Raw genomic sequence first — 24,879 nt, 5'->3', positions numbered from 1 at the left:
CCCTCGATGCTCTACTCATTAGAGCCATTTACATTTATTTCATGTATTAGCAGAGATCAGTTCATCATATTAGGCCATTTGCATGTCACTAAAAATTGAGCCATAAGGGAAAGGAATAAAAAAAGGATTAAAGGTTTAATAACAAGTTGAGAGAAAATTGAATATATGGCTTACTGATAGGGTTTGCAAAGAGAAGGGACATTATCCCGATGTTTGCTTGCTTCCTAGCATGAACCTGAAATAATTTGAGTCAATTTTCAAAATGGAGAGATAAAATAGTAAAAAAAGATAAGAAAAGGTGAAAGCTTCATACAAGAAAACAATATGCTGCAAGTGCACAGCAAGATGCAAAGTCCTCCCTCATCTAAATAACACAATTCCAATAAACCTCCTGACCCTTTTCCAAAACATGGGAAGTTCAGCCAATGACCAGAAAAATGAGTCGTCAGCTAATTAGTCTGACACCTTTTAGAAGTGTCTTTATTTTCAGATTTGCAATTGTATCAAGTTGCTGGCTTTTCTTCTTTTAAATAGTTCATATTTTAATGTCATCATCAGAAATGAATGCAGAACAAAAAAAAAAAACAGCTCACTCATAATTCCATGCCCTCGGCAATTAAAAACTTTTTAATAATTATTTCTTTTCCCTTCAAGCCTTAATCGTAATTATATATAATTTTTATAGAGAGATATTTTACATATAAATATAATTTAAAAGTCTAGCTTTTTCTACTTAACATTATATCTAATTTCCTCACAATGATACGTAGAAGTCTTTAAAATGATCATGTCTAGTATCTGAATGGTTACATTTTTCCAGGGTCAGACATGCAAATTATTTGTAATTGTGCTGTGGTACAACAACCTCTTCCTTCATATAGTTCTTCCCATCTTTTAGATTAGTGATTTCAAATTTCAGCACACATCAGAATTACCTGGATGGCTTGTTAATACACAGGTGGCTGGGCCTCAGGTGAGGCCCAAGAATTTGCAATTCCAACAAGTTCCCAGATGATGCCCATGGCTGCTTTTCTGGGAGATCACTTTTTTTTTTTTTTAAGTGTAATTTTTCTTTCTTTCTTTCTTTTTTTTTTTTAACTAAGCTCTATGCCCAGGATGGGCTTGAACTCATGACCCCATGGATCAAGAGTCATATGCTCTACCAACTGAGCCAGCCAGGTGTGCCTCAGGGAGATCACTTTAATTACTCTTATTTATATAGAATATTATCATCACTGAGTTGGGATTGACAAATCAAATAGTACTTTTTTATGGCATCTAAGACATATTTCTGAAAACCTGTCCTACAAGCTTATACAGATTTATATTGCCACCTGACTTGATATTCGAAAGCCTGGGTAGGAACCAACTAACTGAATAAATAAAACAATAGAAAATTGGTACTTTTCTCCTCAAAATGACAACTTGAAGCCTCAGATCCATCGATTTATATTTCAAATATACATAGCATGGCTAAATGGTAAGATTCAAATATCTGTTACCATAGATATCAACGAAGACTGTTATCACCATTGTCCAATTTCAATAGTCACTGAAAACTAACTGAAATATTCATACCTTGGAGGAGAGTAAATGTGTATCTGCCCTGTGCAGAGGCAAATTCGCTGCACTTAGCTTGCTTGTCCACCAGACAGTTCAAAAACAGTGTCACTCACTGGAAGATGTAGGGCAAAAATCTGGCTTCAAGAAATAGTTTTCGAAAAGTTAGAAATAAGAGCATTCTGACTTTGGCAGGGGATTAGTAGTATGTTTGCCTAAAAGCCACAGTAAAAAAGCTCAGAGGTTCTCTCTTGTACGAAAAGATTCTTCATATTTGGGTAGAGATTAATCCCCCACCGTTAAATAGAGACATATGCATATAAATAAACATACCCACATAAGCATATGGACGTGTGTATATAAGTAAATATTAGATAGCCAGAGATGCAGAGTAGCTATTCACACACTGGTTTCTAGAAACCCACAGATAAAACATATGCTTAGCAAAGATATCTTCTGCAGAAAATGTCTTCTGGGCTCTTTCACTGTAATCTGCAAACATTCTTATATTTTTCACTTGGCATTGTATCTCTCTGAATGTATATTTAAAGAAAAACTGTGTCCAGATACATAATAATCATAAAACCATACACAAGTAAAGTGACTGGGTGTTGTCAACAAACCTTGAAATCTAGTCAGCAACGAACTTGTTAACTCTGGCTCGTGTTGAAAAGAGTAGATGTAGAGTAAAAATATGAGAATCTTTTAAGAATAAGGGAATCTTGTATTTATGACTTCCTACGGGATGGTTTTTACTGAGTTAGCATTTTGGTAATTCCGTTATCTTTAAGTAAGAGCTAAGTCAATAGTCCTAACAGCCTTAATTGACTCTAAATTGTTCTTTGCATGGACAGGTTCATTATGGCCATATGAACACACTGCTGCTCTCAGAATGGACAGAAAACTAGCAGATAAACGCTAATATAACATACCACGTATATTTCACTGTAGGTATGTTTTCTACGATAAAAATGCGTAATTGCATCTACTTATATTATGTAGTAAATATGGCCACACCTTGCATCCTCTAAAGAGACATGGCAAATTTTAAAATATGCAAATGTTAAAAACGTAAACTTAAGAAACACAGGACTGCGATGCAGAGACAGTGAGGCAGTCACTCCCCTTGTGTGTTTGAGATTCTGACTATAGGTACTTAGTACTTGAATTCAGGTGATCAGAGCAAACTAAAATTACAATATTAGCAGCAACAACCATGTGATCACTTGAAAACCAATACCTCTACGCATTTTTGAGTCATAACTGTCAGCTCCTTACAGTGAGTGCAGAATGACAAATATAGTCCAAGCCACAAATCAAAAAGTACTAGCCAAAGTGTATACGCATCAGTAAGGCTTTTTTAGCTTGTCCATTCAGTGTAGAAGAAGAAATAGGGAGATAACATGTAATGAAAGGTGCAGATGGTCTTCATGTGAAATTTCAGCTCCTAAACTCAATAGAATGGGAGGGAAAGGCCTTTAGGGCAAACACAGACAAGGAGAAGGACCTTTTAAAAATCAGTTTACTCATCAGGGTGGGAATGGAGCCCTAGCAAGCTGAAGGATAGGAATTTCAATGAATACATATTAATGGATATTTTCCTTTTTTGACAAATAGTTTTAGCTTCCAATTTATGCAGTGATAGTAAGTTTCCTTTTAAAAGGATCGAAAAAAAAATGGGCCACTTTTAAAGTAAAACCTGTTGCAAAAAAAACAAAAAACAAAAAACAAAACAAACAGTATAAATTATCTGTGGACAGTGTAAAAAGAGAAAGGGTTTAGTACAGGTCATTACTACACCATTCTACAGTACTTGTCATAGCTGAGTAATCCCATTACTTGCTGGGCCAATCAGGGAATGATCATATTCCAGTTAATTCTCTTATTGCAGCTCACGTGGAACACCAGAAGCATGAAACTGAATGTGTGCAATATGTTATGCTGTGTTAACTGATATTAAATTCAAATGCTCTCACTCAGGACTTGGATGCAATTTTTTTCAGCAAAGCAAATCTCAATTCTTCTATAAACAATACATGAAAAGATTGCACCAAAAGGAAACCATCTTCTGAACAGAAAAACAGAACATCAAAAAATACCTTAATGTCCAATATGATATAAATTTATATTTTTCATAAATGTGGATATCAAATTCTCTGACCATTAACTAAATATGGAAGACCTGACACAAATAGCCATATGTGATATATATTCTTGCTTAAAGATATTAGATTACATTATAGGGAGAAGGATCTAATTTATTAATCATGTGCTTGTCAACACTTGTATTATAAAAATAAAAAGCAATAATTAAATAAATGAAGCCCTAGGTTTTGATTCTAGGCTCAATGGCCTAATATTCTCAAGAAGTCTGAGTCTCAAGAAAGGTTGATCTGAGAAAGATCAACCTAGTAAAATTCAAAAAATTTTAATACAATTATTATTTTTTAATGTACAAAAGCAAAAGAAGGTAGCTTGGCAAAAATAAACATATATTATTTTTGTAATAAAGACCAAGAGAATAATAAGCAAATACCAGGGCAACTCTCCATATTAGTGAGGCCATTCTTCTAGATTTTTTCTCAAACCCCTAATCATTATATATCATTATATTTTTCTCATTGTCATTCCACAGCAAAACAGCAATTACTACCTGGAAATTGTTTTAAATATCAATAAACATGGCCCTAAAGTTATATTAAAAAAACAAAATGATCAACATTATTTTTGAAGGCAAATTACAGTCAAACTTTTCTTCAACTAACATGTTGTAGAACCTTAAAAAATTTGTCATATAAATAAGTGTCAGTCAAAAGTTGAAATTAAGACAACTTTACACTCATCATTGACTTTGAGTATTGTTAAGAATTTTCATTGATGGGGCAGCCCGGGTGGCGCAGCGGTTTAGCGCCGCCTGCAGCCCAGGGCGTGATCCTGGAGATCCGGGATCGAGTCCCAATCGGGCTCCCTGCATGGAGCCTGCTTCTCCCTCTGCCTGTGTCTCTGCCTCTCTCTCTCCTGTTCTGTATCTCTCATGATTAAATAAAATAAAATCTTTAAAAAAAAAAAGAATTTTCATTGATGGTACTTGCTGCACACATTCAATCTGCTCTACCAGATTAACAAGCAAGATATTTTAACTTATTCAAATGAGAGAATACAATTCCTTTGAATCATAAGCTGTTCTTCAGGAAATGACTAAGACTATGGTAGAAAATACTTATTAATTGCAGATTTCTAGGATTATATGAGTGCTATATTTTCATTTTCTTACGTTTGAAAAGAAGAAGCTTGGCCTCAGGAAATGTTACAAACTTATTTTGAGTTCAAATTATCTTGATTATTAGCAAAAAAAGGATCACAAGTGAAAAGTATGAAATGTTACTTTGAGCCACTAATAACCTAAAACTTCTTATGATATCTAGTCAGAGTTTTCATTAGTAAAGTGGACATTAATGACTGTAAATGATTGTAAAATGGACAGAGATCACCAGAACATTCATTGGCACACATCCATGCTTCATTATTCTAACCCAGAAAACGAAGTGAAAAATGGCAGTCACAACTTAACCATGCCTTTGTAATGAGTCTGCATTCTCACTCTGGTTCATGACCCAAGCTTCTTGAAAAAAAAAAAGCCTTTTCAAATAATTTCAAAGTTACCAGGATCAACAGGATGATCATTTCCCAAACTTGGGATATGGAAGACCCAGGAAGAAAACTCTTTCTGTTTCCCATGGGGTTTGGGGCCTTGGGGACAGGGCAAGGTGTCTAGTTCTTTTGAAACTAAATGCATAAACAAAAAAGGAATTTGGTTTCTCTTTTTCTCATTGCAGTTGATCTCTATGATCTGTTTGGCATGTGTGTTTGTATATGTGCAAAAAGAGAAAGACAGTTCTATTTATTTAGCCCTCAGTAATAATTATGTATAATATATTAACAAATGTTCATACCTCGTATCTTCAACTCCAACTGTAAGCAGCATAAGGGAAGTTCCTGCTTAGTGACGGGTCATATTTCCCCTATAATTCCCAACTCAAGTCCTGAATAGTCTCATAAGGCACAAGAGAACAAGTGAAAAGTAAAACTTTACCCTAATGAAGAGGATCTTTTCTCCCACTCGGTATCTTCCTTGAGAGAGCCTCTCCACACAGAATTTGTTTGGGCATTTGCAAGGAGGATCTTCAGAAATTCGCTTCACCTAAAAGAAAAGAGCAGACAAGTTCAATTTTCCTTAATCAGGTTCCATTTAGATTAATTTGTTCCATGGGATCAAAGGCCCCTGGACCATTAAATGCTTTTAAATTTGTTCTAGATCAAACTATGGACATGATATGAGCACAGAAATATCACATTCGGGGATCCCTGGGTGGCGCAGCGGTTTGGCGCCTGCCTTTGGCCCAGGGCGCGATCCTGGAGACCCGGGATCGAATCCCACATCGGGCTCCCGGTGCATGGAGCCTGCTTCTCCCTCTGCCTGTGTCTCTGCCTCTCTCTCTCTCTCTCTCTCTCTCTCTCTCTGTGTGACTATCATAAATAAATAAAAATTAAAAAAAAAAAAAAAAAAAAGAAATATCACATTCAATCCTAACTATGTAAAAGTCAGGCCCTGGGGGCATTTTCTGAAGGCCAATAACAGCACTAAGGCATAAGTTGGATGATGACAATAATAATAATGCTGGAGGATAATGATGAGCAAACCAATTGGCAGTATAGGAATAATGAGCTAAAAAATAAATAAATAAATAAATAAATAAAATAAAAAAAAAAAGGAATAATGAGCTAGTTTCTCATTTGGGAAGAATTAAAAAGATCGTATACGTTGTGTTGCCAAGATAAATATCCTGAAAGCTAGAATAGAATGTATGTTAACAGGATACATTGTCCTCATTACAATGGTAGTGATATTAATCTTGCCATTTCTAAAATAAATGAGAATTAATTTTTCAAAAATGAGCCTACTATTTCATATTATTTTGAACTCTAAGATTTCCTTGAGGAAGTCATCTCTTCTTCACCCAGAGTCACCCAGCATTTCTCCCCATCTCAGTAAGTCTCACCTACCAAAACCTACTTCTGTGGCAATACCTTACAATGTACATGCTGTCTAGAATCCATGTGTGAATATTAGACTTCATTTCTATTTTATCCATCTCCTTACACCTTAAAAAATACATAATCTAAGGGAGATGCACACAATTCTTATAAATAGTTGTGGCTCTTGGAAGATCATGAGTAGTCCATGATTTTAGGAATAGGTTTATATTTATGTTTTCCTGGGTTGAGAAGCTACCATGTTGTATCTCACGACTGCCCTCTGTTCAACCAACCAACCAAACAAACCAGAACAATAATTCCCTGAGTCAAAGTTGCCATGGAAGAAAGATCTAATAATGCATAGCATGCATTTGAGAAGCGAGATCGAGTTAGTTGAGATTCTACAGGAATACGCTTGGGCTCCCCTCACTCAAATTCTTTTTACCGCAAATAAATGGTTCCTGGAGTTTTTTCATTAAAGAAACTCAAACAGTCCCTTGATTCAATGTCTGACTTCAATTAGTAAAAACCATTGGGAAGAGTGACACACGCACACACTTGCATGTTGATGTGAAGGACTCAAGCACCTTGGTTTCCCTAGAATAACAGAGGTTTTAGAAAGAATGGATGCATAAGACACTAGAGGGAAAACCAGAAAGGACGGAGGAATTCGGAAGCAAAACTTACCTTAAGAACTAAACCATTAATGCCTCAGTGAAGACCAATAAAGAAGAACCAACACTACCGCTGAGGGAAAGAGAACCAATCTCAAGACGCAGATTGTCATCAGTCCTAGAATCCCTAATTCTTTCATTTTTTTTATTAAATATTTTATTCATTTATTTGAGAGCGAGAGAAAGCACACAAGCAGGGGGAGCAGGAAAGGGAGAAACAGGCTCCGGGAACCGGATGCAAGGTTCGATCCCAGGATCCTGGGACCATGACCTGAGCCCAAGGCAGATGCTTAACCAACGGAGTCCCCCAGGGGGACTAAAACATTTAAAAAATGTTTAATTTATACCATATCTTTTCACCACAATAAGGGCTTCCAGGAGAAAGGAAAGAAGAGAGAGAGGGCAGGAAGGGAGAGATGGAGAAGGACTTTCACCATCCAGCAGAAAATCAGATAGCTTCATAAAAACACTTGGCCCAAACTTTAGGAGAGCCGTGCTTGACACAGCTTCACTGCCACAGGGGAACTGGGCAAGATGGTAAATTGGTGTTCAAGTGGTTCCTCTGCCAGGACAAGACAATCATGATTATGTATGGAAAGTGGTTCCATCTTGAAGTGTCCTAGATGAAACCCAGAAACCACTGGCTGGCATCAAATGGAGTAAAAGACAAGAAACATATTCTCAAGTGACCTGCCCTTCTCCATTGCCTTCTGAGCTTTGAAATTGGACTCGTTTTTTTTTTGTTTTTTTTTTTTTTTAAATCAAGGGCTTTTTTGTAGTTGTGTGAGAGGTAGAGGCAGAAATAGAAGAGACAAGGCCAGACTGTGGGTAGTGGAAATATATTGTTAAGTCAACAGTGACCGATGACATCTGTGCTTCTTCTATTACCTTGGGACAAGTCAGCCTGGCAGGTGCTCTGGTTCTGGCCAGGAACTCAGCCAATTTTCTGCTGAAATAGGATTTCAAGAGGAGCTTGATTGCTCAGAATTATACTATCTTTCATCCCCAGACTGAGGAAGTTGGTGGAGAAGAGGAAGAAAGTAAGAATGGTTTCTTAGAACTGTATTCATTGCACTGTGTGGGAACGCGCTCACCGGGAGGGAAGGCAAACACAGAACTCAACACACCCCTATTTTATTTTTTTTTATTCACAGCTGATGCCCTCTATCAGGACATCTGGAGAATATATTAATCTGAATAGACACACATTCACTGTGTTTCTTGGATGATATCTTGATTAAAGAAGGTGGCATGAATTATTGGCATAAAGGCTCATCTATTTTTTTTTCAATTTTTCACAATTCCCCTAAGAAAATGGGAGGATATATTGAAAGTTGCAAACTGGCAGTTATTGTTGAAACTGGAAAATGGAATATATCTTAGGTCAGCTTCTTTTTCTTTATTCTTTTGTCTTTTTCCCCCTTCTTCTTTTGCTCTCCCCCCTTATTCTCCTTTTCCTCCCTTCTTTTTTCTTTTTTTTTGTGAAATAATAACTTTGCTAGAGTAAAAATATCCAATATATCCAATAGTATTAACTAACCACAGGGACTTTGCAAGCAATCTCTATCTTACACCCTATTTTTTAAAATATTTTATTTATTTATTCATGAGAGACAGAGGTAGAGACATAGGCAGAGGGAGAAGCAGGCTCTATGCAGGGAGCCTGACGTGGGACTCGATCCCAGGACCCCGGGGATCACGACCTGAGCCAAAGGCAGGTGCTCAACCACTGAGCCACCCAGGGGCCCCTCTTATACCCTATTCTACAGCACACACTGCAGCTTATGAATTTCAACTCCCCAACAGCTGTATATGCCTCACAAGTAGTGAAACAGTTGCCATAGGGACTTTACTTTCTTATACTTGACATATGAAGCTCTGTTCTAAACCATGGGTGAGGCACAAATTATTTTTCTCTTTGTTCCACTGTCCCTGAAATAAAACATACCAATGAAAAAACTATCACTCAAACAGAATGTGGATATTAGGTGCAATTTTGCCAACATAGACTGAGGGAGACTACAAAAGACTGCTGTGGCTAAATAAATTTAGAAGATTTAAGATTAAATAAGATCCTCTCAGGGGCAACTGGGCGGCTCAGCAGTTGAGCATCTGCCTCGGGCTCAGGTCGTGAACCTGGGTCCTGGGATCAAGTCCCACATCGGGCCCCCTCCAGGGAGCCTGCTTCTCCCTCTGCCTGTGTCTCTGCCTCTCTCTCTGTATCTCTCTCTCTCTCTGTCTCTCATGAATAAATAAATAAAAATTAAAATTAAAACATTAAAAAAATATCTCTCGTGAATAAAACAATTCTTTAAAAAATAATAAAATATCTCTCGTGAATAAAACAATTCTTTAAAAAATAATAAAATAAAAATAATAAAAAGGGCAACCCGAGTGGCTCAGAGGTTTAGCACCACCTTCAGCCCAGGGCCTGATCCTGGAGTCCTGGGATCGAGTCCCACATCGGGCTCCCTGCAGGGAGCCTGCTTCTCCCTCTGCCAGTGTCTCTGCCTCTCTCTCTCTCTCTCTCTCTCTGTCTCTCATGAATAAATAAATAAAAATTAAAATTAAAACATTAAAAAAATAAACAAGATCCTCTCAGAGAACTCACTACTGTCTCTGATATGGCAAAGTGCATTGCCACATTCTAGTTAGGGACTATAGTAAGCTATATTTCTCAAACTAACATAACCATGGAATTCTTTTCCCCATGGGGCATCTGGCAGTGTGTCTGATTAAACATTATTTGAGAAATATGGATTTAAAGACTTTCAGAACATAGTATTCTAAGGAGGCAATAGTACAGACAAAACCCAGTTCATACATTTCCTACAATCGATTAAAACCCCTTAACTAAACAGATGGTTGTGTTCCCAAACTCCATTTGGTAAGCATTACAGGGGGTTTAAAGCCCTTGTGAAATCCCCTGCACTGTTTGCAGTGGAGAGAACAGGAGCTGGGGTAGAGGGAACAGCCGCAGAGCGACAGCGCTGCCATCCTGAAGGGAGTACCCAACTCATCACCTCCCCAGCTGCAGTACTGGCAAGACTCTCCCCAAATCCCTTCCACTCTTCGCACCACCTTCTCTCTCCCATCCTTTTACTCCCCTACTCGAGGATGAGGGGTGGCCACATGGGGGACAAGCTGGTGAAGAAAAGGACCCAGCTTCCTTCTAGCGACTGCACCCAGGTTCATGTGAACAGCTTCGAGTGGCAACGTCCGCACCCTCTGCAAAGCCACAACCTTTGAGCCACAGCCCCACTGAGTAGCACACATATTTGCAGAGCACACAGCTCTTCGCGACACATGGAAAAAGGCAGAAGCTTCTTAAAAACTTGTATCACCTATACGGGTAATTTATCCAGGATGCTTGGTGTTGGATAGACGCAGATGAAAAAAAAATAAGATATGATCCTGTGATAGAGAATGGGCATTGATGCCCAAGAAAGCACGTACCTCATTAAATACCCACAAAACTTTGGGGGATCAAGAACTAGCTTGTAGGCTTGGCCTGGCATGAGAGACACTGACAAAAACTTCACATAGGAGGCTGTGCAACCTGAGTTCTAAAAGGTGAAAGAGGGCTCATAGGAAAGTTCAAATGGTGAGTAAGCAGCAGTGTGATGAGGGAAGCCAGCGCGGAAAAGCCAGGGTTAGGATTACCCGAGAAACCTGGGATCGGCGTGGGTACATCACAGGCAAGAATAACTCCACGGGGTAAAAATCCAGGGAAGACAAAATGGGCCAGAACACGGAGGGCTTACGCAACACGTAAATGAGCTTGGGCGTTACCCCGGAATGCTGCAGGGCACCCCTGTAAACATTTTGATCAAATCTGAGCTGCATCTTTTGGCTGACCATTCAGGTAGCAATAATGTTCCGGTGGGAGAATCTGAAGGACAAACAGTATCAAACAGCAGAAGGTGGTCTCATAATTTGCAAACTAAACAAAATAATAATAATAATAATAATAATAATAATAATAATAATAATTTGAGGGGGCACCTGGGCGGTTCAATCGGTGAAGTGTGGAAGCATCCTGACTCTTGATTTCAACTCAGGTCATGATCTCAGGGTCGTGAGATCGAGCCCGGCCTCGGGCTCCAGGCTCAGCCCGGACTCTGCTTGTCCCTCTCTCTCCCTGCCTCTCTCTGCCTCTCCCTGGTGTGTGCTCTCTCTCTCTCTCTAAGATAAATAAATAAAAATAAAATCCTTAAAACATTTTTTCATTTGATTCAGTAATTCATTCATTAAAAGGCTAAGGGGTGACATTGGCCAGAACTCTGCCTATAATGCACTGGAGAAAGTGAACGGAGGTGACAGCTAAGAGGAGAAGGAGAAAAATCAAGTGTAGCAGCCCTAGAGGAACCCATTCCTAAGGAAGACTAAAGGAACATCTTACTCGAAAGTTAAGTTGAATCAGAAGAGCGTGACTGGCAGAGAAGGAACATTGTGCTCATCAATATATAAATAATATGCCTTTGCCTAGTGTTAAAACAACATGTCATTCAATTTCCTTACACAATAAAAGTAAAATAATATGACAAGCAAGGCATCCTAAAAGAGTCCTTGACTTTAAAATCCTTTTAGATGGTATTGCATTAAAATGCCCTGCCTCGTCTTTAATTCCTGAGGGGATTGAACAAAAGAAACAAAATGAAATTGGTATTGGCTAAGAAGCCTTGACAAGCTAAGTTTAGGTTTGCTGCCCTCAGAAATGGAAATTCTCAGTCTGTCAAACTGTTGTACTTCTGCTTATCTGACTCTGCAAGACAGCCACAGTGTGGCCCAGGGAAAAGCAAAGGGTGAGGCCATCACTCTTCCACATCCTACAGAGTCAGGCGGCCCCTTCCCAGCCCTTTGCAGCTCAGAGCCTAGAGAAGGAAGCTCTCAGCTAAGGGTCAGCACTGCTTCTCAGCCTAATCTGTTCTCTGGGATTACGAGGGTACGTGGAAACATTCCCTAATCTGCCAAAGACAATGCATGACTCAATTACTCTGCTAAGTAGAGGGCTGGGGATCCCAGACAGCAAAAGTGGGTTGGAATCAAAGCTCCTCTCCCCTCAGCAGGTGATTCGACTCCTGTTTCAGTTTTTTCAACAAGAAATGAGCCCTATGACAAGAGCATTTGAAAACCAATGATGGGCTCTGGCCCATGGCAGGCAGGTGGCAAAGGCCAATTATGTTCTCTGTGGTATGTTTGTGTCCTCTTCTCCCGCCTCAGGCTTCTCATCTGTGAGACAAGAACCGTGAACCAAAACCATCAAGGTTGAGCTGTTTCGCAAAGAGAATTTTTAGGAAGTTAACTTGTAATCCTAAAATTGTAGATAGACTCAGTAGAGTCCAGTGACACTGAATTTGAAATGACCGGCTCAGTTTCGAATCTCAAAAATGACTACTTCTGTCGTTGTAGGACTACAGACATTTTCATCAGACTTAAAAGTGAATTTCAGTGAAACTGCAATAGGTAAAGGTCAGACTGACAAAATATTGTGTAGAATGGGTTTTGAAGTCCAAAAACGACTAAGTGCTAGTAAGAAATTCAACCAATTGTACTGACCGCATCATCCAGGAGGTTCCCCGTACTCTTTTTTCCAGAAGACTTTGATGAAGGAGAAGGTGAAGGAGAAGGAGCAGAAAGTGTTTCTTCTTGTTCAATCTCTTTTTCCAATTTTATCAAACCGGGAGGCTCCACACCATACCTTTTGAAAGACACCAGATCAATACACACGCATGACTAGTAACGGTACATTTATCATATGTTACATTTGATCATGAACACCATAGGGCCAAACTGCTGGCTGTTAAAACTCATTTTCTCTGGCACAGAAATAGTAAGTTCTTAAAACAGCCTCCTTCTAAGCAGGAAAAAAAAAACACACACACACACAGATCTGATTTTGATATAGTTACACACACACATATGTAGGTTTGGATGTGTACATAGACACATGAATAGACACCTGGACATATTAAGAATAAAAATACTCCACAGAACATATTGAGGCAATAACATGAATTATCATGCAAAATTTAGTCTTCAGCTTTTAGATTTACTAGCTCTGAGATTTGTAATTGAATCCCTATTTGGAACACGAGCGTGTTAAAGATGAAAATAGCAAAACCCCAAAACAAACATCCTTAAATGATTTAACAGAGAAGAAATTCACTGTTAATGGTACATCCCCTCTGAGCCCAGGGCAATGCAGTGTGGGGTTATACACCTAAAAACAACATAATGAAAGCATGGATAGGGGCACAGTGAAGGAAAATGAAAAGAGAGGAAACAGAAATAATTTAGAATAACGATATGTTAAAAAGTATGTGTTGTAAATTTTCAACACCATAGAAGTTCAAAGAGAGAAAGAGATGCAGTTGTTATTTGCATTCTTTACCTCCCATAATCATGTTTTTCTTAGGCTAAATTTAAAATTGGTTTGGTTTCTTAGATGGATATTAGTTTACCAAGGTGGAGAAGACCAAAGGTAATTCCAGAATTTGAGAGTTGTGAAGGGCCTTTGGGATCATCCGGTTATACTCTTTACAGAATAAAGAATTTAAAGATCCAGAAAGGGCACAGAATTGGCTAGAAGTAAGACAAAGATGCAAATCCAGATTTTCTGAATGTGGGGTTGAGGCTCTTTTTTTCCCTGACATTTTAATCAGGTGATTCCATGTTAGAAAGGAGGGGGAACAAGTTGTTTGGAAAGCTAAAATATAGGTAATGGATAATCTGCAAAGAAAATCATCTACATAGAGAGAACTAATAAGTACACGGTATGTCCACTACCTTAGAGTGAGTAATGTATTTAAAAGATCATTAAGGGGAACCCTGGGTGGCTCAGTGGTTTAGCGCCTACCTTCGGCCCAGGGTGTGATCCCAGAGTCCTGGGATCGAGTCCCATGTCAGGCTCCTTGCATGGAGCCTGCTTCTGTCTCTGCCTCTCTTTCTCTCTGTGTCTCTAATAAATCAATAAAATCTTAAAAAATAAAAATAAAAGATCATTACATGCAAAAGCTTAGATTATCATCCCGTTCTAATGGCTTATTATGTTAACTTACATCATCAGACATGTGTTCAGGACACACTTCCAGAGGAAGCAATTTCCCCACCCTTGACGTCTTGTTCTTGTCAAGGGTGCTCAATTAGTTTAATCCCTGGCTTCTGCCTTTCATTGCTCATTCTTCTCCAACAAGATGAAGGGGTGTATCAAATTGTAGACTCTAAGACTCAGCTGAGCATGCCTGATTCAGTTGCCCTTCTTCCAGGAGGCAGCCCACAGGAAGGCCTCCAGAGGAAACTCCACCCTGTTCATTCTTGTTTGTAATTCGGTCGTTAATTGGCCTACTTCTGGAGGTCAGTTAAAGACACCAAGCATGGGATCCCTGGGTGGCGCAGCGGTTTGGCGCCTGCCTTTGGCCCAGGGCGCGATCCTGGAGACCCGGGATCGAATCCCACGTCAGGCTCCCTGCATGGAGCCTGCTTCTCCCTCTGCCTGTGTCTCTGCCTCTCTCTCTCTCTGTGACTATCATAAATAAATAAAAATTAAAAAAAAAAAAAGACACCAAGCATGTCTGTCACCTTGGATCTTATCTGTAGTAAAGCTGATATTTGATGTTCCATCTGCAACTCTTTTATTTCATTTTCTAATTTTTCTTCAGAACTTAGAGGGTAAGGATGCATATTGTGTCAGATGCTCTTTGAAAGCTGAAAACGTAGAATTTAGTACAAAACAGTTTAGGCTGTCCTAACAGCTGAACAACTGCTTTTCTGAGAACTGTCTCTAATGAACAGAATAATTTTTAGTTAAATAAGTCATTAGCTAAAAGACCTAGGCGCCGTTCATCATATTTCTAATGTTTTCTACATATTATCCAGTTAATAGGACATAATGGAAACATGCACCTGACTGGAAATCTGTAACAGCAGAGACCACTGTCTAATTCACAGCATCCCAAGAGCTAGCATACATCCTGGCACACAGTAGGTACTTAAAAGCACTGTGTGAATGAAAAAAATATCTCCTAGTATCATATGATGATGATTTGTGGTTCCAAATATGAATTTGCTTTCATTGTTCTGGATCTCTAATTGCACATCACTTTATTTTTTAAGGTATTTACTTGTGTATTTAGAGTGCACATGAGCAAGGGATAAGACATATCAATATTACGTGCACATAAATGCTTTATCAAAAGTTTTCCCAGAAGATTGTAAACCCTATCCAAAACCAAACCAAATACTTTTTTTTTTCACCCTTTCTAGTAGTTCATTAATTACACTGAACTCAACCCAGCATCTCACTACTGTTGACAAGTTCCAACAACACTCACATGGAGATTTGTGTATCATTCTTCCCCGAGGTAGACTTGAGCTCACTGTGCCATTAACCTGCTCTTTAAATTTAGCAAATCACTTAACCTCTAGAAGTCTGTTTTCTATCAGGAAAAGTAGAAAGGAAAATGGCCTGCCCTAGAAGTCTGATGTAATGGTGTGGGAGGTGGAGAGGATGTGGGAACAGCAACCACTGTTGGACCTCTTCAGTGTAAGAGCACAGTTGGGCATCATGCAATGCATTATTTCTGAGCCTCCTTGTAAGTTCAATGTAAATGGGAATTCTAACTCCTGTGTTTTAATGTTATTAGAAGAAATTAAAAGAGTGTCCATTACATGAGCGGTACAGTGTCTAACACATGGCCTAGCCTCTGAAATGGCCTTGATAAGTGATGTATCAAAGCTTTTACCACTAAGAAACTGCTGCACTAACGTGCTTTTGCCAACGCTTTTTGAAAAATATATTATACCACCAAGAGAAAATAATGTAACGGCATGAAAATTAAGATGTAAAGTAGTAAGATTACTACTGTTTATATTATCACTATTGTTTGTGACCTTTACAAAAGAACTTATTACAGGCCTTCTCTATACCAGTTTTCCTAGAATTATGGAACAGCAGAAATAACTCAGTGCTGGATGTAGCCAAGCCAGTTAGAAATTCAGCTTTGCCACTAACTCACTGGATGAACTTCAGCAGGCAACTGAGGTTTTTAATCTCCCTAGACTTCTTTGAATTCTTGGTCCATCAAGGTATAAAATTTTGTTATATTTAATATTCTTAAGAGAATAACACAAACTGAGCGGTGAAGCGAGAGGAATGTAACACACTAGAATTCACAGCCAATTAAAAGTCAATCCTAAGTAAAAGCATCGTATTTGAATGCATAAATTAAGCCAATTGGAAAATATGATTTCATTTGTAATTGTCGGTGGATTCAGGCCACCTCTCAGGAATACGGTGCATAATTTTTTCTTTTTTCTCTCTCCTCTTTTTTTTTTTTTTTTTTTACAAAGTAAAATAATTAGATGTTACTAGAGAAACAACAGGCTTCACCATGTCTGCTACCAAGTTTGAGCAAACTAAGTTTGAATGAAGTTGGTAACAAAGTCATCCATGGAAAACTTGCCCTGGAGAATTTTTCTTTATCTGGGAATGCTGAAAATTAGCTCTGCCACTGAACATAGAAAATCAACACTAAGCTCCAAATCTCTGCTTATATTGGCTTTTAAATACTTCAAGCTGCCTAAGGTAGAGTCAGCCAGCCCCAAAATGCACACTTAAATACGATTCATTGGCTTCCTGTCTGTCTGGAGATGTCAACAGGCTGTAAATCATGACACTCCCCTGGGGCCCAGGGCTCACACCTGCAAGCCAACTTAGTCACCAAATAGGTCTTTTTTCCTACTCTCCAAAAGGCTGCTTCATTCTGGTTTCCATGATTAATTCTATACCACTTTGTCTGTAAGGTTTTCCCAAATCTATACTGTTTTCTACTTCTTTCTGGCTACAAAATTTTAGAGTTTTAGGAGAGAGAATTTGTCGCTCTCACACTGAAATCAGGGTCAAACTAAAGATAGCAAGAAGGTTGAATCCACTAAAACCAAACCCTCCCATCTGAATACCCCATTGATGGGAGAGTGGAGTGAAGAATGAAAGGGCAATGACTTTGGTTTTGTCTGATTGAAAAAAAAAAAATGCAACATGCTAGGGAAAGGGTCTTCTGGTTAATAACTTTATGAAGTTTCTAGGAGTGAACTTTCCATTTTTCTGGCATGTGACACAATTTTTGAGATGTGTCTAGATGACATAATTGAGCTTCCAAACTGAGCCCTGAACTACAGAATTTACTCAAACTATTTAGCAGACTAAATAGACTAAGTACACTACTTAAGTAGACTTCAGTAGAGTTTTCAAACAAAAGACATCTGGGGCCTATTTCACTAGAGTTAGGGGGATACATTTTTGGAACCCCCTCCCCTTTTTAAGGCAGATAAGTTTATGATAAGTAGATAAGTTGATATTTAACAGACGGCTTATATAGGCTCTTGCAAGATAGTTTTGCTCCATTTCTATTCTGTTTTGAAGTAACTTAAAGATAGATTTACATTGGGAAGGAAATTTCACCCATGTGAACACATGTGATAGTCTTAGCAGAGTCAAATCCTTTAAATAGGATGTGTTAATTAATAAACCTTGTCTAAGAATAGTTTTATTTTAAGCAACACTCCGTTAGGCCACAGATTGAAACGGGAGACCAGGGAGGATGTTCACCAAGTATATTTCTTTCAAATGGTCATAAATTTTGTTCAAAACTAAGGAAGTACTCAAAAATTAAAATATCAAAAGCTCTCCTAAGATATTAATTCTTGATTATGGCCCCAAATCAAAATATCAAAAGTTTTCCATTTTTAGCATAAAGCTGATCTTAATTCTGTAGTCTGAAAAAAGGCTGAACTCATGGGCAAATTTTTCAGCAATGAATATCAAAGCATTGTCATTAAAAAGATCTTTCAGGTTTTATTGTATTGACCTGCTTTTGCTGAGTGTTTTGCTTTTCAAAAGGAAAACATGCATATTTTACACTCAGAAACTGACATGGTTTCTGCAATATTAATAGTGGGATTTCACTCTCCAGTGATGATAGCTCTATTTAGTTGAAAATAAAAGGAAGTTTTACCCCTGAGAACAAAAAATAAGTGGTCTCAGTCTCCCAACTCAGAACTCAGAGAGGCCCACAGCTCTCAAAGGAGCCTCGCTGGGTGTTCGCAGGCAGGAGAACACGGCAGACAATCAGAAACATCTTGAGAATCATATCTGAAGTGATGTTGATGCTTTTAAGACGACATTTATGTAACTTTAAGGAGTAAATGTTCAGAATCAAATGTAAAAAAAACCCCACATCATCTATCAGTGATTTTTAAAAATGCTCACAACTCAAGATTGTGCTGGGGATTTTGTTATGGTCAAAGCTCCTCTCCTGTGTATACGAAGTAATGTCCTGATTTCTAAGAGCTCTCCTCGAATCGCTTCTAGTTTTGGCTAATGCTGTCTTAACTCAACAATTTATGGAGCCCTCTGTGGAGGAGTGGGGAAAGGAGGAAGCACAAAATAAAGATGCAGACATAGTTTAAATATCTTCAAAGAAATATTTAGGAGTAAAATTAGCTCACGTGGTTGAGTTTTCCTTTTTTTCTCTTTAACTAATATGCTCTCACATACAGCTTAGGTAGTGAAATTTGGGCTTACAGGGTTTGTCTGTAAAGCACAATTGAGCTTCCATTAACATTTTTTTTTTTAGAAAGTTCTTCAAATGTGTACAGATAGAAACTTAAGTAGATGTTTATATTTACTTTATGCTGCACACAACAAAAACAACAGCCTAAATAAATAATCTTGGCTTATTTTCCGGTTTTCAGCTTAGGTGTGCAATACTTCACACCACTCAAGTAGGTGAAGAAAATAAATAACAATGTTTACAAACTGAGCACTGTAACATAGGGGTTATCTTAATCCTTAGATAATTTCTTTGTGAAATTAGTAATTGTTTTTTTAGATTTTATTTATTTATTTATTTATTTATTATTTATTTATTTAACAGAGAGATAGGGAGAGAGAGAGAGAGTGCACATAAGCAGGGGGAGTGGCAGGCAGGCAGAGGGAGAGGGAGAAGCAGGCTCAGGGAGCCTGACGTGGGCTGGATCCCAGGGTCCTGGGGCCATGAGCTGAGCTGAAGGCAGACACTTCGCCACTTGACCACCAAGTGCCCCATAATATTTTTGTAATATGAATAATTACTGCTTTAGCCAGCTCACATGGTCATAAGTGTGCTCAGAAATGGAGCAACCCATTCTTATCATAAAATAACAATGATGATGGTGATAATTTTCATCAGAGGATGAAAATTTGGGGGGTGACAGACAGATTCACTACACAGATTGAAGTTTGGTTTCACATTTGTATACTTATCTCCAAACTCATGAACTTGTATACATTAAAAATCTACAGTATTTTGTAGGTCAATCATACCCAACAAACTGGTTAAGAAAAAGAAGAAAGAAAAAGAGCAACTCAGAATCTCAATTGAATATTACTCAGCTATTAGAAATGACAAATACCCACCATTTGCTTCAACGTGGATGGAACTGGAGGGTATTATGCTGAGTGAAGTAAGTCAGTGGGAGAAGGACAAACATTATATGTTCTCATTCATTTGGGGAATATAAATAATAGTGAAAGGGAATATAAGGGAAGGGGGAAGAAATGTGTGGGAAATATCAGAAAGGGAGACAGAACGTAAAGACTGCTAACTCTGGGAAACGAACTAGGGGTGGTAGAAGGGGAGGAGGGTGGGGGGTTATTCTATATGTTAGTAAATTGAACACCAATAAAAAATAAATTTAAAAAAATCAATTTCAAAATATTTGGGAGAAAAAAAATAACCTCCACAAAAGTTGACATGATCCTTCACCATGAAAGGGGATTTCTAAAGGGATTTTGTCACTGGGTAGCATGTCTTCTCTTTTGATGACTCCATCACAGTTAGAAAGTCTAGTCGGCAGGATTCCTAATCAGTGCGTTCCAGTAATAAAAAGTGTAATTACAAAAAAATAAAATAAACCCAGAAAAGAGGCAAAAAATAAAAACTCTAAAGAAGAGGATAATGACGTCTCACAGCTAACTCTGCAGGTGGTGCAACCCCTTCTCCTTACCTATCAATGACTTTCAGAATCGCAATGCTGATTTGACTCGTATATTTAGATTATTAAAGCAACAAAATGGAATTTGGCGCGTCAGAATATTCTAGCAGTATAATTAAAATAGACAACAAATAGTGTTCTGCGCAATTTCCTATTAAATAGGAACTCTAGACCACCCGTGTTTCTCTCACTCTAACATTTCAGTGGCAGTTACTCATTTATTGAGATTTCACTTTGTTGTGTTTCCTTCCCCCTGTGTTTTTAACCTTCTCCTTTTTAGGGGATATCTGTAGAGTCCTTGGTATTCTTTGGACTCCAGGTTGTCTGCCCTACAGCTCAGAAGCCCCAACACTGGGGCTAGAAGCAACTGATACCTTTGTCTTGCTCTCTCATAGAACCCAAGAAGGGGGCAGCACTGTAGGGAAGTGGGGTTGAAACAGCTGGACACTACAAGCTCAAACCAAGCTCCAGCAGTAGAGACCTGGTGGACAGAGGGCGAGGGGAGCCCCCCTCAAGGCCTTCCACAGTATCTGGGAACAATATGGGAGAGAACAGGGAAGCCTCCAAATGTCTCAAATTGGCTTTTCCACTCTGAGTGAAGCCTCAATCATATTTGAATTTGAATTTTTTTTAAAGACTCTTCCTTGTATCCACTTATTGTGGTAAAGTAAAATCCACACCTGATGTACAATTTGTTGAAACTATGTTGGCTATCATGTTTTACAGAACTTGGAGTTACTTCTGATTGCAGGTGGATTTTCCATTGGATCAAAAACAACGACAAAAAAATCAAACCCACATCTATTCACCGGCAGCAAGCTTTCTACCCATTGCTGTAGTTTGCTGGTGTGTATACTTTGTATTTTCTTTACTCTGATTTTCTACCCAGAGATGGCTCTCACTTATCTTATTGGCTCATCTGATCTCTATCCTAAAAATATACCTAGATCTAGATGAAAATCATATAATTAATTCTGAATTTTTGTTTTTTTTTTAATTTTTATTTTGAATCAAGACTTCTTCATCCATTTATAGCCTCATTTCTAAATCTTTGGGCTTCACAGGGCTGTCAGAAGTTCTGCTTGGTCATTTGTCAGATAATAAAATATAAAACGTGAAACCCAAACAAGTCAGCTGAGGTAATAAAACCCCTTTCTCTGCCTATTTAGCTATGATTATGACCTTTACAATTACTTCTTTTTTCCGAGAACAAAATGATTCCAAACATATCTCCACATATGAAGGATAATATTCTACTTCTTTCTGTAATCAAAATAGGAAGGATAATTTAAAAACTACCCCCCTACCCAGAAGTAGAAGCTAAAAGACGTGAGAGATGGGATGCTGGATGAGGGAAAATGAGAGAAAAGGAACAAGAGAGGATACAAGTATTACAATTATTAAATTTTAATACATTTATTAAATATTAATAGATGATATTAGGGATTTTTTAAAGAAATAAGTTATAAAGAGTAAACAGGGAGAGAAGAGGTAAAGGAGTTGGAAGAGAGAGGCATAACGGGAATAGACTTCAGTGGAAAGAGTAATTGTCACACACAACTTTGTGTATAAGACACCTACCCCCACCCCCACCCCCAAGAAAAGGTTGGAGGGAAAATGTATTAGATTAGATGATAGGCTTTTGGTAAATGCTCCCTAGACGTCGTGGCTTTGACAAGATCGCGGTGCTAAGAATATGGGTGGCATGCTTTTAGTGTGAACAACCACTCTTGAGATGTTTGTAACAATTATATTAGAAAAAGTAGCTTCTCAATACGCAGGTTAAATTAGCAATGAAAAGCCAGCAAGCTTTTCAGTTACTTCTGTGCTGAGATGGTCCACGTCTTGACATAGTGGCAGCGGTGTGACCTACCTGGCTGCAATCCGGCCAAGCTCTAGCAAACAGAGACACACTTCTCTGGGTTGCTTGTGGAGGACTGAAAGACAAGACAGAGGTGGACACCTTTACAATAGAAGGGATTGTAAAGCAGCTCAATAGTGAACAGGCTTGCCAATGACCTCTCATCCCTCATGCTTCCAGTGAATGAGCTAGTCTTCATTCTCACCTTCACAGAAACCATCCCATCCCTGCGCTCTACTAAAGTCTTGAGGCAACTTTCAAAACTCTCTGCCTAACCTCACTTCTCAAAGTCACGAGTCCCTGGAAATCTCTCCCTGAGTAAATCTCATCCTGAAGAATGTTTTCTTTTAGTAGGTAATATTAGTTAAGTCAATACTGGAAAACGTGTAGCTGTCATGATGATATAAATGGTTGATGTTTTAAGATACATAGCACACAGTAGACTATGGAGCAAGACTGGACTTTGCAAAATCCTGAGTCTATCTCCACCAGTGATTTGCGCAGAAATAATGCAATGAATAAGGATAAAAATTATACACCACAGCCCTTTGTTATCCTCCAAGCAATGACATCAAGGGAGATGACATCAAGTAAGACTCTGAAACTTGATGTCCTCTCCTAATCAAATCTGGTTAAATGATACTTTAGAAAGACATATCTTAAACTGAATGGATTTGTAAATATGTATCAATATATACCATCAGCCAGCTTTGCCCCTAAAAAGAGCAAGTTAGAAGACTCTTCTTTGTATTGATCAGATTCTAATATAATCTGATGACTTAATAAATCTTGCTTTAGGGCAGCCCAGTAGCTTAGAGGTTAGCGCCACCTTCAGCCTGGGGTGTGATCCTGGAGACCCGGGATGGAGTCCTGCATCGGGCTCCCTCTGTGGAGTCTGCTTCTCCCTCTGCCTGTGTCTCTGCCTTCCTCTCTCTGTCTCTGTCTCTCTGTCTCTCATGGATAAATAAAATCTTTACAAATAAAAATAAAAATAAAAAAATAAACCTTGCTTTACTAATTGCTCTGGACACATTCAATAATGCTGACAAATCATACTTGCATTTGTTGAGCCTACCAAAAATGTATGTCCTGCTTACATTGCCCTCTTTTTAACCAAGATTAGAGAATTTTTAAAATATTGTTATATAGGACATCTAATAAAGTCAATAGATATTGAAAAAATATATTGCATTGAGAATGGTCTTTACATAGACAATATCCTGATAAAAGAAAATACTAGCTTATTGATATCTTATTGATAAATTTTAAGAGAAATAGGAATATTGCTTTAATTGTTAAACATAGACTCATGTAATAATTCCATTTCCCAGCATTATTCTATTCCTTTAACTTAAATATCTAATTCTTTCACTCCACAGATCATGGTAGTGGCAATATTTGGTCCACTGATACCAGAATGTAATTTGTTAGGAGTTTATGGTGAATAAAAAAAGAGTACACTTATTTGGACTATAAAAGTATATAATTGGCTTTAAACGGACACAATTTTATTATCTTGTTATAAAATGTCACCTTTAAAGCTTACAAAATAAATTCTATTCCCAGCAGCAATGCTCATTAAAATAGAATTATGGAAAATCTCAGTTACAGAGTATTTCAATTCTTGGTAATAGAGAATTTAGTTTTAGCTGACCTTTAGTGAATTCGTCTAATCAAGGAGCCTAAAATTATTTCTAAATACAGGATCTCAAAATAAGGGTATTTAATAACACCAATTTCAAGTGCAGTACTGGTTGGCTAGAAAAACTTCACAACTTCATTAAATCAACTTCAATGCAATATAACTTACGGACTGTAATATCACATAGGCATCAATTTCAAAAAAAGAACAATAACAAACATCACAAAACGGAAGCAAACAAATGAAAATCAGTCTTTCTGTCTAGATAATCAATTCTTTCCGATTCTGCCCTTAAAAAAAATCCTATCCATGGAAAAAAACAATAAGCAGGAATTTTGAGTGGAAAAACAAATACATAAAAATTGAGGAGAGGAAGATTTGTTTAGGCCCTCATCTTCAGCGAAAGCTGTGTGAAGCAAGTGACTATGGCTCTGCAAGACCTGAATACAATCTCATGTATTCCTTGACGGAAACAGTGTCAAATTTTAAAAATTACTAGTGAGTTGACCAAATTGTGTCAATGTGCAGTCAACAGCCAACTATAAAAAGCAGGGTCTGACCTAACTATAATGATTCCTTAACCAATTCATTATACATATAGTTTGAGGACTATATAAGCATTGGAATAGATACATGTTATAGAAAATAAAATTCATCCTGAAGAAAAACAATAATGCAGATAATAAGGACAAAGTGATATGTAAGACACATTACTACTGCGTACTTCTTTGCTTCCTCAACTGAGCCATCAACTTAAAACGGCTTTGGCATGCCCAAACTCAACCGTTGAATCTATCATGGACTCATTAGAAAATCAATTTTGGTAAACTAAAAAGTAATTGCATGATTCTTCATTTTATATCTTATAAAATTTAAGAGAAATTAACCTCTCCTCAGCATTATTTCTTAGGAATGACTAATAGAATAATAATATTTTACATCTCAATTTTCTTGGAAATATTATTTTTCATAAAGGAAAAATTTTTTCAAAAAACAATTAGTGTTAGTGTCTCACATATTAATGGCTTTTTAAATAGCAGGTGTATTATGTCTGGCTCATAATGACCAGA

At 37.9% G+C, this 24,879-nt stretch overlaps 1 protein-coding gene across 8 annotated transcripts in view; it reads right to left on the bottom strand.

Annotated features, from left to right (window-relative positions):
• GAS2 (growth arrest specific 2) overlaps positions 1–24,879 on the bottom strand; it is a 128,333-nt gene that overhangs the window by 45,841 nt on the left and 57,613 nt on the right. For 7 of the 8 annotated variants that reach the window (XM_038569267.1, XM_038569265.1, XM_038569266.1 and 4 more), the window contains 3 exons: positions 22,180–22,243; positions 12,831–12,972; positions 5,654–5,761 (listed from right to left, as the gene is read on the bottom strand). In XM_038569267.1, coding sequence (XP_038425195.1) covers positions 5,654–5,761; positions 12,831–12,972; positions 22,180–22,243 — 314 coding nt within the window. Of the gene's footprint in view, positions 1–1,653; positions 1,702–5,653; positions 5,762–12,830; positions 12,973–22,179; positions 22,244–24,879 lie in introns of those variants that run through there. The other variant, XM_038569269.1, reaches the window with a different exon arrangement.

The sequence above is a fragment of the Canis lupus genome, chromosome 21, assembly GCF_011100685.1.
Source record: "Canis lupus familiaris isolate Mischka breed German Shepherd chromosome 21, alternate assembly UU_Cfam_GSD_1.0, whole genome shotgun sequence".
In the NCBI taxonomy this organism is placed as follows: domain Eukaryota; kingdom Metazoa; phylum Chordata; class Mammalia; order Carnivora; family Canidae; genus Canis; species Canis lupus.
This window is presented reverse-complemented; position numbering and strand designations above follow the sequence as displayed.